Source organism: Phalacrocorax carbo, chromosome 3 (assembly GCF_963921805.1).
Source record: "Phalacrocorax carbo chromosome 3, bPhaCar2.1, whole genome shotgun sequence".
Taxonomy (NCBI): domain Eukaryota; kingdom Metazoa; phylum Chordata; class Aves; order Suliformes; family Phalacrocoracidae; genus Phalacrocorax; species Phalacrocorax carbo.
The window spans coordinates 65,467,531-65,488,455 of record NC_087515.1 but is presented as its reverse complement, the minus strand read 5'-3'; the positions used below and the strand labels follow the sequence as shown (position 1 = coordinate 65,488,455).

General features: G+C 38.4%; 1 protein-coding gene across 6 annotated transcripts in view; it reads right to left on the bottom strand.

Moving 5' to 3' along the window:
* Window positions 1–20,925, bottom strand: part of MAP7 (microtubule associated protein 7) — a 122,042-nt gene that overhangs the window by 31,168 nt on the left and 69,949 nt on the right. For all 6 annotated transcript variants that reach the window (XM_064447204.1, XM_064447206.1, XM_064447205.1 and 3 more), the window contains 4 exons: window positions 16,098–16,175; window positions 5,854–6,017; window positions 4,917–5,028; window positions 1,393–1,503 (listed from right to left, as the gene is read on the bottom strand). In XM_064447204.1, coding sequence (XP_064303274.1) covers window positions 1,393–1,503; window positions 4,917–5,028; window positions 5,854–6,017; window positions 16,098–16,175 — 465 coding nt within the window. The remainder of the gene's footprint in view (window positions 1–1,392; window positions 1,504–4,916; window positions 5,029–5,853; window positions 6,018–16,097; window positions 16,176–20,925) is intronic.

Here is a 20,925-nt window from a genome sequence, read left to right as displayed (position 1 = left end):
TCAGAGTCAGAAAGACATAACAGACTTCTGAAGAGTTCTGTGCTGTTCTAAATTAACTTGCCGAGCAAAGAATGTCTCAACATTTAAAGTTTTTGACATAGGCTGCCACTTCCATATTCCTTCCCTTTCCCCACTGCTAGACTACCTACTCTTCAGTCTAACTTCTCCTGAACTCAAAATGGGTGGCAGAAACTATTGTGCAATGAGTTACAGTCCATAAAAGACTACCCCTCATATTTAATGTGTGCTGCTGTTTCCTCCCTGCTCCCCCACAATCCTTTCTCAAAGAAGCATTCCCTGGCAAAATGTATATATACCCAAAAAGCTAATAAAATTAAAACTGACCATGTTTCTTCAATAATTTTTTGCTCTAAATTGAGTTTTGGAATAAATAATTTCCTAATATAGCGCTGTATTACCAGACTCTACAACTAGGTTAGCCCACTAGGATTAACATGACTCATCAAATCTACCAGATACACACGTACAAGCATGCACATAAACCAGCATTTAGTTAAGACACACAAATAATGACATCTACCAATCAGTTCTGCAACACAACCAAACTTCCATTCAAAAAATGTTTTTGAAAACATACATTTATATGGATTGAAAGGGGACAGAACTTCTCATTCTCAGTAGAAGACAAAAAAAAAATCCCTTCCAAGTACTTTTCTGTAAAGCTTTTTGCACAAGTTATACAAGAGACATTCTTTTATAAAACTCTCATGCTCAATGCTTCATTCTCATAAATCCTCAGAACAGAGGCAGCAATTCAGCTACATTAATTTTAAGAGCTTGTTTCTCTCTTATGCAGAGCTGTAAACTTCAAAAACATAACACCAAAATAAAGCAATCTTTGAAAAGTAACTGGACACAAAAAGTCAATAAACAGACCATATGAAAAATACTCATACCTCTTCAATAAAAATAATTGCAAATTATAATAAAATAACTACTTGGAAGCTTCATGCAACGTGTTCTTAGATATTCAAGAACTACCACCAAAGTAGGAACACAAAATAATGACAAGATGGCCTAACGCAAATAAAAGGTTACACATGACTGCATGCACTATGGAGCAATGTGCTCTTTCAATAGTTGTCTCTCATTTACTAAAAACCTGACAGAAGCACTGCTTTTATCACTTGCTAAAGTAAGATTGTTTAGGAAAGTTCTCATTTTAAAAAAAACAAGAAATATATATTCTTCTCACAGGAAAAAATGTTCAACCATTTACTTTTCACATTTGAAGTCTTTTCACTCCCACTTAGATGAAGTACAGAAAATGACTTCAGAAGCTTGTTTCATGAGCAAAGTAATACATCAATATAGAACATTCTTGCTGTTTTTTTTCGTTTGTTTGGTTTTTTTTCCTCTTTGAAACTGTACCTCTGTCTGGAGAATTTAGTAATGTTGCAGATGAGGAGGAGAGCCGCTTGTTAATGACTGGATCAACATGTTTCGAAAGGTTCATTGTTGAAACAGACCGCCTGTCTGGATCTAAAACAAATGGAGATAATGCTAATTGACAGCCACATGCAGTAGTGCAAGTTCCTAGCTCACTAGTGGGAGGAGGAAAACATGACTAGGTCACTCCTGCTCTACCACACGAACTTCCAAAATAGAATGAACTTCTCAGTAGACGTTGTACAGGTGACTCAAAGACTGGGCACAAAACCATTTATTTTAAGTCTAAAATATTCCATTCATTGATTACTGTTCAATCAGGATGCAATCCAAGGACTTAATGGAGCATCTAGTAGATCCTAGTGAATACTAGGAGAAAAGATGCTGTTTCCTTGTTCCTTTCAATATTCTCAGAAAAACTTTGCTCATGACTTACAATAAAAAGTTTCAACGGAGTACCAACATGCTTGGAAATTTGAGGTAATTTATAAAAAACCTCTTAGCACCTGAATAAAAGGTGACATGTGACAGGGCACTGTTACTAGGCCAAAGGTCAGTATCATGACAATACAACACCGAAAGATTAAGGGAAGACTACTGCTCAAGGGTAAACACAAAAGGAATTAAAAGTTTTAGTTAAAAAATTCCAGTTATGTATAAGTGCTATAAGTGTATGACTTCCCACCACAGAGTCATTTTCTACCTGCTGTGAATGAAGTTGTAGTTAGTCAATCCAAACCAGCACACAGCTTAGCAGATAAAGAAAATGAGTCTCTGGGGAAGGCTAGAGACTACTTGTAATGCACATGCTTGCTATAGAATACGAAAAGATTTTATTTTGCTTTTAGGTTCTCTACATTTTAGAGCAGTATTACATCATTTGCCTGCACAGCTGCTGCAGTGTCAGCATCTGCACCCTACTGAGGGGGTGATGGCTATTTCAGCAATACATATTGCACACACTTTGCGCACGTGCGTGTCACACGAAGGTTGCTAGCAATGGCAGAAGAGAAGGAATGAGCTAAGCAAGCTAGCTATATGCTTTCTCTCAAGAAAAAGGTACATGCATCAACTACATGTCCTCCACTGCAAATTTCCATTTGGAAGCCTCACATTTGGAAGATGCTGGGAAAATCAGTTCTGCTTTTGCTTACATTTTAGCATGTACTGAACCACAGCACTCAGCAAAGCATTCAACCATGCTGAAGTGCAACGAGGCTTCAGCATATGTCTAAATGCTCTGCTGATTCATATTCTGTGTGTGCAAAAATATGTCCACGTACTGTTTTGGAAGCAGATACAGACTCAGACACTGACAACATTAAGGAGGATGTTGCTGAAATATTTTCTGCAATTGTTTATTTATGACAAGTACATGAACATTGTATTTACCTGTTCTGACCTAATAGATTAAAGTATACTCACTGTGTACAAAAAGTTTTCATAGAAATACAGTGCACGAAAAAACACCTTTACCCTCCCCAGATCTACGAACTATATAGGACTCACTATAAATAGCTGGTGTGAAGAAAGATTCTCCCCTACCCCGTGTGATTATCTGCTCACTTTGTCTCATGTTAGAATGACTCAGTGAGGGTATAAAAATCAGCAGATTGAGTACTGGAAAGGGGATAAAACTCAGCAATGGGCTTTAAAAGGAGAAATCTAAGCATTATAGAGCTAAGAACAAGACTGCTGTAGGCTGGCAAGATTATCCCACATTGATCCATGGGGTATGTTGCAGAGAACTGTGTGTGAGTCAGTACTGGAGACAGGCTACTTAGGCTTCATGTGTCACAGATCTTTGTCAGAAAAATATTTGTGGGAATGGGATGAGGATTTTGAACTATCTTACCTATAGCTGACAAAATGCATACTATATCAGTACTGCAAAATTTCCTACATTTAGCATAATGTAGCTTTCTGAAGATGACAATTGACAACATGAAAAAAATCACCTCTTGTATTTGGCTTGCCAGCATTTCTCTTGTGTCTATGAACATTATTTAAATGAATGAAAGTCAGCATAGGATTGGTGTGTATGTGTTGGCAATATGAATCCTATAAATGCAGAACAGGCCAAATGCAATCCATTGCCTAGGAGATTGTTGGTTTCTTTGTTCTAAAAAAAAATAATTAAAATATCCACGAGCGATACATCAGCCAATGCAACTGGTTATATGTCTGTGTTTGTGTGCAAAATAAATGTAAATCCTGCATGTGTGTAGTATGCCAAGAGGGTTTTAGAAAAGACCAAAATATTCAAATTGTGTCTCCTTGAATTCCAGTAGATGGAATATTATGCTTTATTTCAGTGAATTGTGCCAAATCTTTAGAGTCAGCCAGTAGTAACTCTCCAGAGTAAAAATAAATAATGAAAAAATCTGGTACTAACAACAGCTCTAGTCTATCAGCATGATGTTAAGCATGCATTGCAACTACATGAGGGTGGTTTAGTTACTGATGATCTCATTTCCTGAGAACTAGCTATGGGTAAACGAATCAACAAACCACAGCAATTATGTACCAGGTTTTCTAGCACCACCCAGAGATCTGAAGTGGTGCTCCAGGCCTGCTAAATCGAGAAAGGTGAATGATGATTCAAAAAAATAACCTAGAAACAGAATGCAAGACAATGGTTTTTCACAATAAAGAAAATAAAAATCAAATAAGTTATACAGAGTTAAGCAAAAAAGTAACCTTTTATGAAAAATAACTGTTTATTGAACTTATATATGACAATGATTCCAGAACATTCTTTTCTCAATGTTTTATCCTCGTTGATGAAAGGCTGGACACATTAAAATGTATACATTAGAGTAGGAAGAGAAGAATTCTAAGTACCACTTTCTGGTGAAATAAATAAAGGACAAGTTCTCTTTTTTGGGTTTGAGTCATATTTAACAGGGCATATACACATTAATGATCAGCAGATTATGTTAAAGAAGATAATTTAGGAAAAAAGCATATAGCTAAAATTCACTTAATTTTCCCATCTTTAAGTTTTTCTAGGGGGAAAAAAAGGGACTTCTATATCCCAAAATATCTGTACAAGGTACAGATAGCTTATTACAAAGAACAATTTATTTCTTGTGTCTGTTTTAATCTCAGTATTTGGTCATTTCCACCAGACCTATTTTTTGAGCCATGATATTTAGCATTTGCACACAGTAGCTCATATCACAAGACTGACACAGCACAAGCACACCCACACGCACAGACGCAAACAACAGCAAAGCAGCAGAAGCAAGAAGCTGTAGCGAGACAAAGTTACAGAATTAGTCAACTCCTGAAACAAATTTTGACTTCTGTTCAGATTTCTCCTTGTCATCTTTTTGCTACACAAGAATGTCAGAAACATGCCATTGCTAGCAATAGTAAGATCAAGAGCAAATATTTTAAACCAGTGAACACTGAACCATCCTTGCTTTTAACAGAAGCAAAGTAAATTCCAGTTAACTGGCAGGGCGGGGAAACTGGCTAGCAAACCAAGCCTCCCTCTTTACCTGTGTTATTAATGCGGTTATGTAGTGCTCCTCCCCAGGACCACCTGTTTTGCTTTTGTTTTGGCTTCTGGCTTCTTTCAATTGTGCGACGTACAACAGCTTCATGTCGTTCCTTAAGTACAACAGGATAATACATTTGGATACTAGTGGGTTTTTAACTTAATCTTTTCATCAAGCCCTGCTACCCTCTACATGGACAAAACTTAGCAGGCATCTTGGAGTTGTGTTCAAGTTTGTGTGCTGCCAAGACACACACTCAGATGAACCATCCTAACTCTAGAACAGGATTAGGCAATAATTAAGTCATAAATACGTTAAGATATTTAACTGTAATTTTGAAAAGGTAAGATCTGTTTGAGACCTGCAGAAGTGCAGAGAAAAAACAGTGGCCCTGTTATAGCCGCCACTACATAAAAACAACCTAGGGCTACTTCCGACCTTGTATCTCCCACCTACTAAATACTAGAACAGTGGGAGAGAGAAGAAACAAAAAAAAAACCACACAAGGATGAGCTGACTTATGTAGGATCACACGGCAAGTAGTTCCCAGCTTAACTGAGACAAATCAGCCAAGACCATATTTCATTACACACTCACTTTCTTAAAGGTTTTGTTAGGGCAATTAATATTTAGCTACCCCTATACTGAATGACTAAGAATTAGCAGGTAATCATACAAAACTAACCCAGTTTTTATTTTTCTGCATGAGTTTGTCCAGTGCCATACACTACCTCAGACGTGCTCAGCTTATCTGCATTTGATTCATAAAGGGCACTTCAAGAAGCAGTATCTGTGCAAGGCTTAAAATCCTCTTATGCACACTCTTTCATACTGACTGTGGCTTATGCTGCATTCTTTCAATCAACTTGAAGTTTGGTAGTACCATATCTTATAGTAAAAGCAAACTGAAAAGTGTTTTCATGACATTTATTCTTACCTTATCTTCTTCTATTCTCTGTCTTCGCTTTTCCTCTACAGCAGCTCGCCTTCTCTCTTCCTTTAATCTCTGCTCTTCTAGCTTCTTTCTGCGTTCCTCTAGGTGTTTTTCATAATGTTGCCGGGCTCTCTCTTCTCTTTCTAACCAGATGGATTCTCTTGCAGCTGTGAGAGAAATAAGAAATAAAAAGAATCAGCACACTATATGTGATGAAGGGTTTAATACGATTTTAATAACCAAGCTAAAGGGGAAAACTTTTGAACTAATTTTCTTAAGATGACACACAAAATATCCTAATTTCTCCTCATGCATTAAAACATCATGTACCCTGGTCACACATTCATTTCATTTCACCTCAATTTACTTACTATGAATTACCACCAGAAACAGTTAAATTATTTGAGCATATAGTTTCTATGTGGAAGAAAGGATTTTTTTTGTTAGCTTAAAATACCTAAATACTTAAGTCAGATATATGTGAATACACTTCTGTTGTACAAACCATGACAATTCTCTGTAATCTTTTCCTGTAAAAGGAAAGGTTAAAACTATCACTATCACCACTATATACCTTTTCTGATCAATACAGACCTCTTATGATAGAGGTGGCTGGGATGACAAGTCTAGCAGCTGGACTGTTGGCCGTACCAACAGCTGACCAGAAGGAAACAAGTTACCCACCAAAGTAGTCAGTCTAGAGGTGAACTTTGTCATATAACTCTACTGCTGCAGAGCTCTGAACAACACATTTCAGAAGTGCCAATCAAGACAAGACAAGAAGCACTACAGGAGACAGATTTTGGTCCCCACTGGCATCAGAGTTTTCAGGAAGGTACTGTCTGGAACATGGCCTCAAACATGAAAGTGAAAGTCCACATGAAACCATTTCCATATGATACTCTGGACCTCTCCCCATTGCTTGTCTTGAAAGCTTCAGGTGCCAGAAATTTTTGTGTTCAAAACAAAAAACCTGTTACTTGCTTTGTAAAAATCCTGGGCATTTGAGACCTCTGGATCTTCATGAACTGACAGATGGGAGTGCAGGAAGAGATGCACATGAATGTCCCGAGACAAACATCACCGAGAATCACATTAGAAAACTATACACAGAAGGAGCTCGTTGGTAATACAGCAGCAACAGGGAACCAGGACAGCAAAGTGCCAAAAATACTCTCAATTTTCAAGGCCAGCAACATAATTTCTCTACCTAAGTCTGAGACAGTATTTTTAAAAATTCAATCTGAGGAAAAAAGAAAGAAAAGAAAGAGAGCCTATTGTTATATCCACATACTCTAGAACAGCAACTCCAGGCTTCAGTTAGCAGAGGTATTTGTGTTGACAGAACCACACACCAAAACCAAAAAACCCAAATAAATACTACTAGGTGTTCAGAGCAGACATTGCAATCGCTTCTTATAACGTTAGGGCTCACCTTCACCGAACTGTTCTTCTGCACTTTCCTGCCTACTCAAACAAACCCCACCTCACCTAATGAAGAGCTTAGGCTGTGCTCTAAGCTTTATGTACTTGCATACACAGTCTCATGAAAAATCTCTATCCTGAGTAGACCAGTTCATATGTAGAGTATCTCCCTTAAGATAACAGCTCTCTACCATTTCAGATGTCAAATACTTTGAAAAGAGCAGACAGCATGGTTAGCTTTGCGGTGGTATACAAAGTAGCAGAGATGTGTTTGTTCAGCAGCTACAAGCAACCATAAGACACCCTCTTGGCAAGATGGGTGAAAGTTCAGCAGGATGTTTGCAGGAGATTTAACAATCCTAGCTAGAATAATCACAAGAGCAAGGAATAGCACCGTTGCTTAGATAATTACTAACAACAGGGGTGAAAAGTGGCACCTACAAATTCAAACATAAGATTTATAGAAATGTGAATGGCAGACTAAGGCAGAAAGTATCATAATACGCTGGAATAAGCAGCTTCCAAGGCCAACTGAAATCTGCAAATACTCCTTTTTCTATATTAAAGCCTTTCAACATAACAAAATAGAGACAAAATTGGTGTTCAAATGCAAGACTAATTTGTAAACCAGACACATGCATCTGCTGCTCTTTCCTGGGAGCCAATAGCTCACCAAGAGAACGGATGGACAGAGATGGCTCCCACTATGGTCTACCCTCCTCCCAGAACTACATGACATGACCCCTCATGATGCTGTCTTTCTATTGTCCAAATCCAGAGAAGACTGAGCAAAGGGCCCTGTCTGAGCCCTCAGACTGAGCTCTGTCTGAGCCCAGTTTTTCCAGCAACTTGGGTTACGTACTGAACAACTGAAGTGTAAGACATTACCTCTGAGGTACCATCACCTCTTTTCGTCTTTACCCTCTGCTTAACAGTCCAATGCCTTGGGCAGAACCACTGCCAGCCTGTCACCAGAAAGGTAGTGATTTTTGCAAAAGCTTGCTCTTCCTATTAGCTTCTGCACAGTTGGATTGCAGAATAGGGTCAGCCCAAGAATAGGCAGCCACATCAGTAAACTGTGTTGTTCTTTCCACTTATTCCATGTGCATTTATCTTGCTTTCTTCAGCAAATGAGGATAACATTCTCTAAAAGCAGCAACCCAGTTAATTTCAACGAACTACTTTTAAAGAAAACACCACTTACTCTCCTTAATAGCATCTAAAAACTGGCAAAATACATTTCTAAAGTTACACTTAAAGGGAAAAAGAATAAAGTATCATTAATTTTCAAATTCTGCACTGCAAACGTTTTATGTTAACTCCTCCTTTCTCCTGAATCATTGATGAGGATTTCAGAGGAAGTTAACACTTATTACAGGATAGGACTGCTTCATATCTCCCTATTCAAAACACACACATTTTAAAATTATATTAACTTTTACCCATTTTTGTGATGTTTCATGAGCATCCAGTGTTGGCTGACACCAAGAGCAGTAGCATTTACCCTCCTCTAGGCCCTGAGCTTGTACTCGTTTCTCCCCACGCTGACAGTGCTGCTCATGGGACTGAGATCAGATGGAACAAGGAAACAGTCTGGTCAAAACAAGGTTCTTCCATGCCTTTTTTCTTTCAACACTCTTACCTGCAGCTGGTCCTGGTGGAGATCGGTCAGTCTGGGCAGATGGGTAAGCAGACATGCTGCCGAGTGGGTTTAGGGGGTTCTGAGGAAGCCTCGGGGCAGAAATGGGACTGTGGGGCAGCACAGCCTGCCTGAGCTCTCCTGAAGTGAGGCACTGCTCAAAAGTTTGGCCTGTTGTCAAATTCTGCAATGCAATACATGCAGAGAAGCTGATTTTACCTTGTTGATACCAGACTATGACACCAGACTAATTCAAACCTAAACTACACCTAGAGAAGGTTACAGAATATGGCTTCTCTGTATTCGGATTTATGAAAGCCTCGGCTTTCGTGTTTAGAAAAAGTAATGAGGACAGTACATTTGAACTTTCAAGACTAAATTCAGGAAGAGAAAGGCTGAAAAAATTTTTATGTTTTGGCATGTAAAAAGTTAACTTCCACATACACTTTCACTGCTGGGAAGACAATCAGAATGCTAAACCTCCGGATATAACACTAACCTTCAACCTTCTGCTCCTCAAAGAAGGGATGATAAAAATCATACTTTTTGATAAGGTAAGACAGCTCAATAGCAGAAACACACATCAGTGATGGATTGCCAAGGCAAATGAAAGTGTTAGGCTGGAACAAATTATAACAAAAAAAAAGATCTGATTTCAAACAAATACAAAAGCTGTGTCTTTCTTTAACTTTTAAGTTACAGGCAAAAGGCAGCAGAAAATATACATCCATCTGTTAACATGAGGAAGCTACTAATTTTATGCTTGGACCAAGTACTTTAACTAGTATATAAAAGCATGACTTACATCTGTTTTCTAATAACAAGTGTAATATCTATTCTCATGAATTTAACTTTTTCCACACATTATTTCCACAAATAATCTTTCCTTCTTTTAAATTTTATTTTAAAAAAGTATTAATTCCTACACTTTCTCTTATTAGAGAATGAAAGGGGAATATTTCCTTTGTTTTCACTGCTTCCTGTATGCACTACTGACATTCTTGCATGAACTTAAGGAGTCAGTTTTTGCCATCTACAAGGTAGCTATGTACAGTGACATAAGTCAGTGCCCTTAGATATATGAAGATATATTCAGGAAAATGAAAAGAAAAACTTTAAAATAACATCTTTTTATTTCATTCTCATGTCCCTGTTTATGAATTTGCAGAAACTTTGTTTCCTGCTACCCCAGACAGAAAGGAACATAGTGTAGTCTAGGGTAAGAAATTGAAGTTTACTCAAGGATTTAAAAAAACCCCTATTCTAGGGTACAAATTAGGGCTATCAAGCCCTATTCTGGACACATGGGTATGTTTCTACAAGCACAAGCAGCTGTGTTTCATAGACACACATACATCAAATGCCTTGCTGATAGAAGGAATCGGCAGATGAGCCTACAGGAAACAGAAGATACCTCTAAAAGGCCTAATGAGCTCGGAAAAGCAGCCGAGTGGCAGGATGCAGAAGGGGAAGATACCCACTTTTAGGATGGCTCCTCCAGAAGCTACGCTAAGAGCTCTGCCCAGTGCTGAGCCAATGTTGGACTCCGGTATGGGTACAGTCCAATGAAAACGCTTTTTTTCTTGGGGCTGAGCCTTAACAACATCATGATACTGCTCTCTCTTGTAATATCACACATGGTCTGACAACATGCAAGAACCTTTCAAAGAAAGCTTGGTCATCATTCAAGTAGTACCTATATGCTGAAAGTTTAAATGGCATAGGAACATTTGCATAAAAAGCTGGAAGATACAAAGAAAAGTCACCACCTGATCCTTGTTCTATTTCATTACTTAGTACAATCTATACATTTGAACACAGTCACGTGATACAAGGCAACAAAATTAGAGCGTAACAACAAGATTTAGAAATTGAGCCCTTGACATGCTGTTAATACCCTCTGCTTGTTTGCAAACTGGTAATGCTGGATTAGATTACAAAGTAACATAATTAAGGCTATATTTCTGTCACCTCTGAAGTGAATAACAGAGCAAAAGAAAACAAAGTCAATCAAGAAAGAAACATTCCAGTATTAAGAGACATGTAAGGCTTGATCCAACTAATTTTACACTAGAATTAACTAATGTTAACTGTAAACCACGCATGCTTCTTTTGTGGAAATCATTCTGTAGTTTCTTTCCCCAGTCATGTACAGACAGTGCCATTCTTTGCAGTGGTTTCAGGCTGCGAGGGAAGGGGAAGCATGCATTAAATATCAAAGCTTCTCTTTTCTGTGTATCCATGTGAAGGGGAGGTCCCCTCCTCTTTTGCTGTCCCTTCTGCTGCCTCTTCACTTTAGTCCTTTTTCTTCTGGTTTACTGGCTATGTAGAGGAAGGGCAGCCTAGGACTGCCCTTCCTCGGTCTGCCTTTTGCATCCATCTTGGACGGACAGCTTACCTGAGTAAAGATCTTGTAAGTCTTTGTCAATCTTTCCAGCCTTTATCTTTTCTGACTTTACAGCACTGACCTCAGCAATACCTTTCTCCTCTGACCGTTGTTTCACCTTTCCCCACTGCCAGCTCCACACTGTCTGAGACTGTGATCACGTCCTTGCTGCATTAGCAGAAAAATGGATCAGTGATGCTTTAACTGTACCTAAAAACAGGGACATTCCATCAGGCCACAGAAATGGCTGACTGAATGAATTAAAAGGTGAACTTCAGAGCTGTAATTAAAGCCAAAGTTAATGTTAGATTCTCTAAGCCAGCCTTTCCCCAGTAACCATTCTCTGAGGGACATTCTGCACAGAATTTTTTTGAACGAATCTTCCTTAAAAATTGTTTCCTTGTCTTATAAACCCCTTTGACACTCATGTCCTCTGAGAGCATCCCAAAAGGATTCATATGCTAGGGTCACTGATTACTAGTTTCTGTGGGGCTTCTAACCATGGAAATGTTGGATAAAGTTCTGTCCCCAGCTGCCAGAGAAGAGAATAAGCCAGAAGGAATTCACTTACAGAAATAAATTTTAATTTTTATTAATGGAATATTTTGCCAATGATCACTTTCAAATGGGAGAGCGATACATATCATAATGTGATCTTTAAAATACTATTTTAATGCTTGTGCATTGTAAGTTTTAAGAATTTAATGGATTTAGCCAACCTGAAATTCAGACATATTCTAAAAACTAAGATTAATAACACATTTCCTTAAATGAAGAGTTAAATCAGATGGCAGGATTACTGTCTTTTGTTCCCAATGCCAGAAAGTAAACGAGCCATGTGTCCTTGTCAGGATCATAATTGTGATAAAAAAGGTCAGTCTTCAAGCAGGATTAGTGTAGATAAAACATGCACAGATGTAAGACTTAAAATAGTTTTCTCAAGAATCAGGGGTGGAGATACTGCAAAGTAAAACCAAGAAATCCCCAACCTTTCCTTTTTGCTAGGCCACTATTTAAGGCTTTCAGAATGAAACCAATTTTAAAATCCCAGTAACTTTCCCCGTTGAAAACACATTTTGAGTTTTCTTTCCAATTATGGAGAACCAGGTCTATGCTAATAAACAGAATGTACCCAGAGACCAATTGGTGTGGAACAACTTTCACCTGCACTACTAAATTTCTACCCTCCAAAATGATGATAGTACTAAATCAACACATGAGGAAAAGCCCATGGGATTCCCCTGCCAATTGCCAAACCTTGTCTGGGAATCAGCAAGGAGACGAGGGCTGGAGCCAAAACCCTGCCAGGATCCATCATAACAGTTTAAGCAAGAACAATTGAGTTTCAGCAGCAGGGAGTGCTCTTCAGCACGGTTAGTTTGCCAGTACAGGTACAACCAATATGGCAGAGTTAAGGATGAAGCTTCCCTACTGAAGAAACTGTAGCTTCTATTAAACTTTTCCAGTTTGACCAGGCCATCTACCATGTTTACCTTGACAAACAATTCAGCCTCCATTGCCAAACACAGCCAGTCAGGCTGACACATGGAAAGAAGGAACCATAGTGCCAAGCTGGAGCCAGAAGTGTGTATGACAGCTCCCTTCACTCTGCCCTCTAAGAACAGCCCCATTTGACAGCTGTCACTCTCACCTACCACCGCCTCTCTTGGCTTGTGCAAGATGGGAATCCCAAGAGGGTTGGTCTCGCACAGAGGGATCTGATATTTGTATTTTAAAGGACAGATATTAAATTTCATGCATAGGCACTGTGGTAAATGTGCTAACAGAAACAGCACAAAATGAAAACATGATTACTAAAGAGCAACTGACACATTGGAAGCATTATTTAGAGAATTAAATAAAGATTACACTAATAATCCTTTAAAGGCTTGAATGCGCATATCAACAAGTAATACACACATTGCCAACTGATCAGGGGAATAAAAAGCATGAAGCACAGCTTCTAAGCAATTCCTTTATTTCTGCCCATATGAAAAGGGAAGTCTAAAAGAATAAAGCTAAATATCAAAAAAACCAATACAACTTATTAGTCATGGACAACATTAGTTGCACAGAAAAAAGCCAAAGAATTATTCTTTCAGAAGCGTTGGGGTGGCGTTTCAAAAGCCTTTCCTACACTGAAGGAACAAAAAAAAAATCCTTCCCTTCTTGATGGGGTGATTAGCTGAAATAGCATACACATCCCTGTGTGCCTTCTGTGGTTTTTTTTAAAGAAAGTTCCAAAATTAGAAATGAATATACTGAGGTGTAAGGGGCATTTTTGTAGAAGCCTTTTTATTCTTTTCAATTAGGTAGCATAACATGTTGCTTGAGAAACAACAGATATCAACAGTCCCACCACACATATGGTATATGTATCCAGACAACTGAAACGACAGCACACGTCTTTTCTACTCCTTAAACTCTCATTCAAAAAAAAAAGAAGAGGTAGACACCCAAGCGTAAGTAAAATAAGACTACAAATCCTCAAGAGTGCAGAGCACATACTGACCCATTATACCACAGTGAAAGGCACATCTATCCCAGCAGAGCGGAACTTGGAAAAAAAAAAATTAAAACTTGAGAGTAAATGGGTGAAAAAAACAGGTCTCAAATCAACCCTTCTGTAACATCAGGATATTGCCCAATAAAGGAACATAACCCTCATTAAACTGGTACTCCACATGATCAAGAGAAGGGTCAAACAGCTTAATTTTCATGAAAAGATAATGTGATCTCCTGCAGTTCAAGTTGCTGAATGTGCAAAATGTAGTTCTTACAGACTACTAGCAGCTCTACACTTACAGAACCAAACAACACTATCTTTTCTTTTGGCAGCAGAGAATAATTTCACTTGAAGTATGACTGAAATTCTCACCTTCTGCTTAGAAAGAAGCCTTTGCTAAACTTGATAGATACCCTGAATCAAAGTGAGAGGAATTAAGTTTAAAGCCAACTCAATTCTATATATATAGATATAAAAAAATTCATTCCTTCCTTCAGTTGCTTTACTGTTGCATGGCTGATGTCCCAGTATTAACAAAAATCAAACTCTAATTTTCAGTGAGACACATTTATGTAATGACATTATACAACTTGGTGTTTAAGATAGACAGCTTAGGCATTTCTTTGCTATGGTTCACATGACATGAGTGACTGATTATCTAGGTTCTGCACTAAAAGAAAAGAGGCTTACATGCCATTGTAAAAATTATTGCTTTGCTGTACTGGAGGACAAATCTCAAGAGACAGCTCCTCAATCAACGTTAGAGGACAAATAAGTACCATGTGACTTCCAGTTTTCTTGTTAGTTCAAAACAATTCTTCATACAAGAACACATAAAACATTCATACATCATGGGGACACGCAAAACTCTCCCATTTAGGAATGAAGAATTCCATGTCAACTAAAAAAACCCTACAGTTTGAAGTTGCTTTTAAAATACGTCACAAAAAATGATGCATTTCTCAACAGAATTCACATCCTTCCAGTAACAGATATTGATTTATCAATAGCTAGGAAAGTCAGAGTTCAGGAAAACTTAAAGGAAACATAACACTTTATTCAAGTGCAGAGATATTACTGCACAAGGATCAAACCTAAAAAAAGAATAAATTCAAGACATGGAAGTGTCATCTATAACAAATAAATTAAAATGGCTCAATACCTCCATTTACTCTGGAACCTGAAGAAACTAAGCCTATGCATACAATCAACCTCAATTCCAGGAGCAGCTTTTTAAGGATTAGCAAACATCCTGTCATGTTATCCCCTTCAGCAAGCCTAAACCAAAGTTTTCTTTTTCCCCTCCAAAACAACCCCAGTGATTCATGCACAGCTAGCACAATGTCATAAGGTTCTGTGAAGAAGGAAGTATATTAATGCTATTAAGACCTAGATGGCACTAAATCATGGCTCTCCAGGTTAGAAAAAGCAGCATAACTCTGGCTGGAGTTATGATATAGTTCTATGAACTTACAGAAGCTAGAAAATGGAAATAAAGAACTTCTGTTTCTCAAGCCATGAGAACAACACAGCATCCAAAGAAATCAGGATAAACATGTAAAAAATAAGAGGAAATACTCGTGGCTCCCCAACCTCCCAATTGCCACAGAATGTTGTGGCAGCCAAACATAGAAGTAGTTCTCAGAAAGCCTTGAGTCTGGCTTCACATAATTCTATAATTCTCCCAGCACTACACTCAGTATACTGCCCATCACTAGCCTCTTGTTAAGTAACCTTCACCTTTCCTAGTCACTTGAATAGTGCTATGCATGCTTATGCACAGGTAACATTTTATAAGCTATCGAGCATATCTATTTGACACCTACTAAAGGTTTACCTGACAAAAATCCAAGTTTATGTAGGAAAATTCAAACCATACATTGGCAACATATACTACAAATCTATTTTAAGGCAATAATGCATGCATTCAACATATTAAGAGGTCTAAACTTAATTGGTGAAAAAATTTAAAACTTGAAAATTCCGTTTATGTAAGTGAAGTTTCCTTGCATGATTTCAGAAATCAACCCATTTTTCATTCAAATTCACAAAGGTAAGTAATAGGTATGTGACGGGTATAGCAATGATATATCCCAAGACGTGCATGAATTAAAAGATGTACTTTAAAGATATAATAGTGTATTTAGAATGGCATTATTCCATACTTAGGAGCATCCAGCAAACTGATTGAGTTAAGAGCAAACTGTCAAAAACACTGATGCAGATGATAGCCCATAAACTGCCCACCCTGCCCCCCGCAAAACAGAAAATCAATATGGAATAGGCCTTACCTAGCTGTTTTTCTCGTTCTTCTCTCCGTTCTCTAGCAAGCCGTTGCCTGTCATCAACCTTTAGTATTGTTGGATGATCTGTAAATGGAGGGACGGGGAAAATATTAGGCATGTAGCATAAGATCAAATAGTACCATAAACAAGCTTTGGGGGGAATGACCATTGAACAACTCCACTAATTCTACTTTCAAAATAGATCATGTTTCCAGAAATCCATCTTACGAAAAAAGCTAAAACAATTTAAAAAACATGAATGTATTCTAATTATCAAGAGGTAAGACACTCCCAAAGGATGGGCTAAGTTGTAGCTCTGAATTCCAAGGAAGACTACTGCCTGTGAAAACCCAGGAAGTCATCTTTTGTTTGTTTGCTTCCAAGCCTTAAACACTTGAATAGTTATAGAGCATTATGACAAGATACTGCCTATTATTCCATAACCTCTCTCCAAAATGCATCCACAAGAAATTCTATTATAACGCAGCACCCTTGTCCCACCAGTACTGCCTCAAAAGCCCCAATAAGCCCTGTTTCGAGACTGAAGAAGCTCAGTACCCAAGCAAAACAGGCTGGATCAAAACACTGTAGCAGTTCTGATTGAGCTTCTGAAGACAGCATGGTATTAATCTCCACAGGTGTTTGTGTGCATGTGTTAAAAGCTCTGTTGAACATGTTAGTGCACCACATGCATGGACTGGTATAATACTAGTAAAGCAAGATGACAGGATCCTCAACTATCCTTGTAGATTATATGTTAGGTACATGATTTCTTTCAAAATATCTGCAACTGGCCACTTGGATCACAAGCAATAAGACTAAGAATAGTACGAAAAACCTGTGTCAGAGCCCAGGCTTGACTATAAAAATTCAGGCTTGCTTGGAAAAATATAATTTGCTCAGTGAGTTCTCTGGAAAACAAGAAAATGCTAAACAGCCAGCATCCTACTTCCAGCCTCAGCAGCGGAACTGTTCCAGACAAAAAAGGAACAAAATCCAAGCTACCAATTCATCTCAGCATGCTGCCAAAACTAATTTCCTACTCATCCTTAGCCTGTTCTGTTAAACCTGGAAAGCTGTTCATTTTATCTGTTTTTCACTAGCACTGAAATGTCTGCTTTGAATAAAACACAAGTAAACAAAAAAAACCCACAGAAAAATCAACAAGATTTCTAGGTACACAGAAATGGTCTGATTTCTTCTAGTATTAACGAGAACTCAGTTTTTAACTATTTCAAGATAAGGATACTGTTACCACAGAAATGCACATAAAAACAAGACAACAGATCCTTTTCACTATTCAGTGTGAATACACAAGTAAGCAATTTGTAAAAACATATAAAGTCAGCCCATTGTGTACAGACTGCATATCCATGAAAAAAAATTTCCTGGCAAAACAATACAATGGATCATAAAAATGAGGTTGAAGATATTTGCAAAAATAAATCCCTGAAGTAAGGATTCTAGGCAGATTTTGAATAGTTATTTGAATTAGACAAAAAAATCAGTAATGCGCAGTTTATACTATAACAGAAGTTTCTGCATCAGGATTACAGGATTTCTTGGATGAAAGATTTCATGCTTTCTTCATCCATGATTCAATGAATCAAATTCACTGACAACTAGCTTCAGTTTAATTATTCTTGAATTCTCATCAGTGAAAAAAATATCATCTCAACAACAGTCAGAGACTACAGCCCCAGTTAATGGTGTTAACAGTGATTCAAAGTAAGAGCTGCAAGGAGAAAACCCACTGCATAGTTGGTAGGAAGGACATTCAAACATAGTAGCCTCAATGAAAGGTGCAACAAGTGAACACGTCACCAGCAAAGACAAAAGGTAATCCATCACCCAGTTAGAGATCAAACCTTTAATGTTGGTTGAATAGCACACAGTGCTGCTATGTATGAAACTATGCCTAGCCATGCCATTGATTTGTCCAATGTATGGTGTAACTTAACATCGGGCTGATATTAGGAAGTGTGCCGACTTGCATGCAGTCTCTTCAGCATGCATACACAGGTCAAAAGGGTAATAATATTCCTTCTCTTGTGGCTGGCACATGAGATTCACAAAACATGAATTTCTGTAGCATGAGTAATTAGTGCTAGTGAAATAATGCACACCCAATACAAATTCCCCTAGAAAACAAGTATTCCCTTCAAGGGCTGTCAGCAAAATCAATGTAACATCGAGTTGACAGAGAAGGATAAGACTCTGGGGAATAATGTAAAATCCTCCTGCTTTCTGAATGTACTATTCTCCTTCCAGGTTTTTTCTGCTTTCTTGAGAGGAAGGATTTCCCTATCGGGGAGAAGCAGCAGTTCTTCAAAGAGGCAGGAGGGTTACATGGACAGGCAAACCGAAAAGGTCTCCCATAAGAATTCCTAATTATAAGCAATGGAAGGAATAAAATAAATTTTTAAAGCTGCTCTCTGCCATTCTTTTTGAACATATCCAATTATTTTTTCTATATCACACACCTGATAGTGTTCACACACACAGCCCCTCTCCCAACACCCCAAGATGTTAGAACAATCCTAAAGAAATCACATTAAGTTGCAGGCTATGCAGAGTTTGTGTCTTCAGTAACAAGCTATTCTGCGTACATCTGGGAGCACAAAGGATTAAATCAATATTGGCACAAAGATGGGGAGAACATCTTTGTAGCAAACCAGCATTGCCTTTGCTCTGCTAGAAGCTGCAGCATAAGTTACTGGTGCAAATCTCACACTGTTAATTAAAATGTCTTTTCTAAGCCTTGAAAATGATCCCTCATAGTTTGGCTACAAGCCCAATTTCCAACAGTTGCATTCTGAATCCAGCTGATCTGCTGACACCCTCAGTACATAGCTTCAGTAACTTCAAATTGTGGCAAAACAAGAAAGTTCACTGGGCCTGCTCCCCATTTTCTCTCTCGTGTTGCTTATTAACAACCCGCCAGGCAAATACCTGGGGGACTCGCATTTCTTCTTATTCAGTAGAAATACCAGGATGAATACACAAAGGTACTTTGTACTCTTTCTTGCTCATATTCATCATTAGGCAATAGCTCTAAGTTGCTCCATGAGGAGATGGGAATAATGTAATTTGCACCAAATCCTACTAGAATTCTTCAATTCTTATGGAAATAATTGATACAGAGAACACTCCAGGAAGACCCACATACTGCTGTAGAATTTGCGTTCTGGTTGTGATGCAATGCATGTGAACTCATGCTTAGCAACCTATTTCACAGCACTTACATAATGTACAAATGCTTAATATTATGCCCAAATGGGATGTTTGGAGATTAAATAAGCCACAGCTCTATAAAGGGGAAGTTAATTTTGCACCTGTTGCTGAAAACAAAGCCTCTAAACTACATATGAAAACAATATTTTTCATAAACTGTAGGGGAATAGACAGGGATCGGTGACCGGAAGATTACGGGATGTGACAGAAAGATAGACTCCTCCCCATAGGAGTGGCAGGAACAGGAAGCGCAAGAGCTATATAAGCGTGTGACGCAGCTAAATAAACAGACATTTTGTATCCATCATATTGATGTCTGTGCATCGCTGTCCCCAGGGTGGGTAGAGCCCTGTGTCCCGGAGATATGCGGCCCAAGATAAGTTCTCCCGTAGAAGCGTACAGCTACAATAAACTTGCAACACTTACTATTAGTTCAAAGTTATTTTAAGAATTTACTAGCTCATTTAAAAGAGCTTAGAAGCCATGAATGGTATTTTGCACAATTTTAGCACTGAAGTGTCAGTTGGTTTTGGTACCTAATTATATCAGTATAAGGAAAATGCAAACTTTTCAACTCTTCTATATAATTAATACTCACTGAACTCATGCACGGCTGACATTTGTAGAAGTTCAGTTGTAGTTTTGCTAAATTAGTAATTGTCATATCCACGTAATATATGTAGCCAGTTTCTGTGGCTCAGCATGACTTCAGAAGTCAAGACTACTACTATTCTTCATTTGCATCTGTAATCCTCTCAATCTCTTCTCACAAACAGCTGCTTCCCTTCTGCCCTTGACTCCTACGGTGTAATTTCTTGTACTAAAAGAAACTAAAAGGGATACCAAGTGGAAGACAACAGCCAGTTTACATGTTAGTTCATGGGGATGCTGCCAAGAGAAAGAAATGTAAGGCACAGCACTATCTGAAAAGATGCACTGCTTGGACCTCAAACTCTCTTCCATTTGCCTAGCAATCTTTGCACTGCCATGCACACATTCAGTGTTGCCTTGGACTCCTAATATTTGTTCAGCCTGTAGACATCTTCCAGACAATGACAACATTGTTTATAGTGACAGCTGTCACTCTGACTGCAAACTCTTTTGTGTCAGTGTTTTGCTTAAAAACCAAATTAATATGCAGTCTAAAGAAAAAATGACAACCACCACTACCCTGAAAAAAACAAAAACCAGAACCACCAACTCTCAGGAATTCTCTCTTCAACACAGATGCTCACTGGCTTGGTGCAGAGCTAAACTCCGCACACACACATATCTGTGCCCTCCCTCTCCCGCCCCAGGAATCTTATGTTCCTTCTACACATCAGTATATGTGTATATGAAGATAACATAGGAGCCGCTAGGACACCCTCCTGAGAAACAAAAAACTGGGATTAAACTACTGCAGGATAAAGTGGATATTGAACACTGTCCCAACCCCAAGAGTTCTGTTTTTGCTGTGGAAGGGGGTAATGTTATTCCCATTCTCTCCTCTTTTTCCCATTGCCTCTCTGGTTGAGAGCAGCCATGAACCCTGCACTTCGCGCTGCACCCAGAGCCGCGTGGCAGAGCACGCAAAGTGTGATCTGAACACAGACAGCAC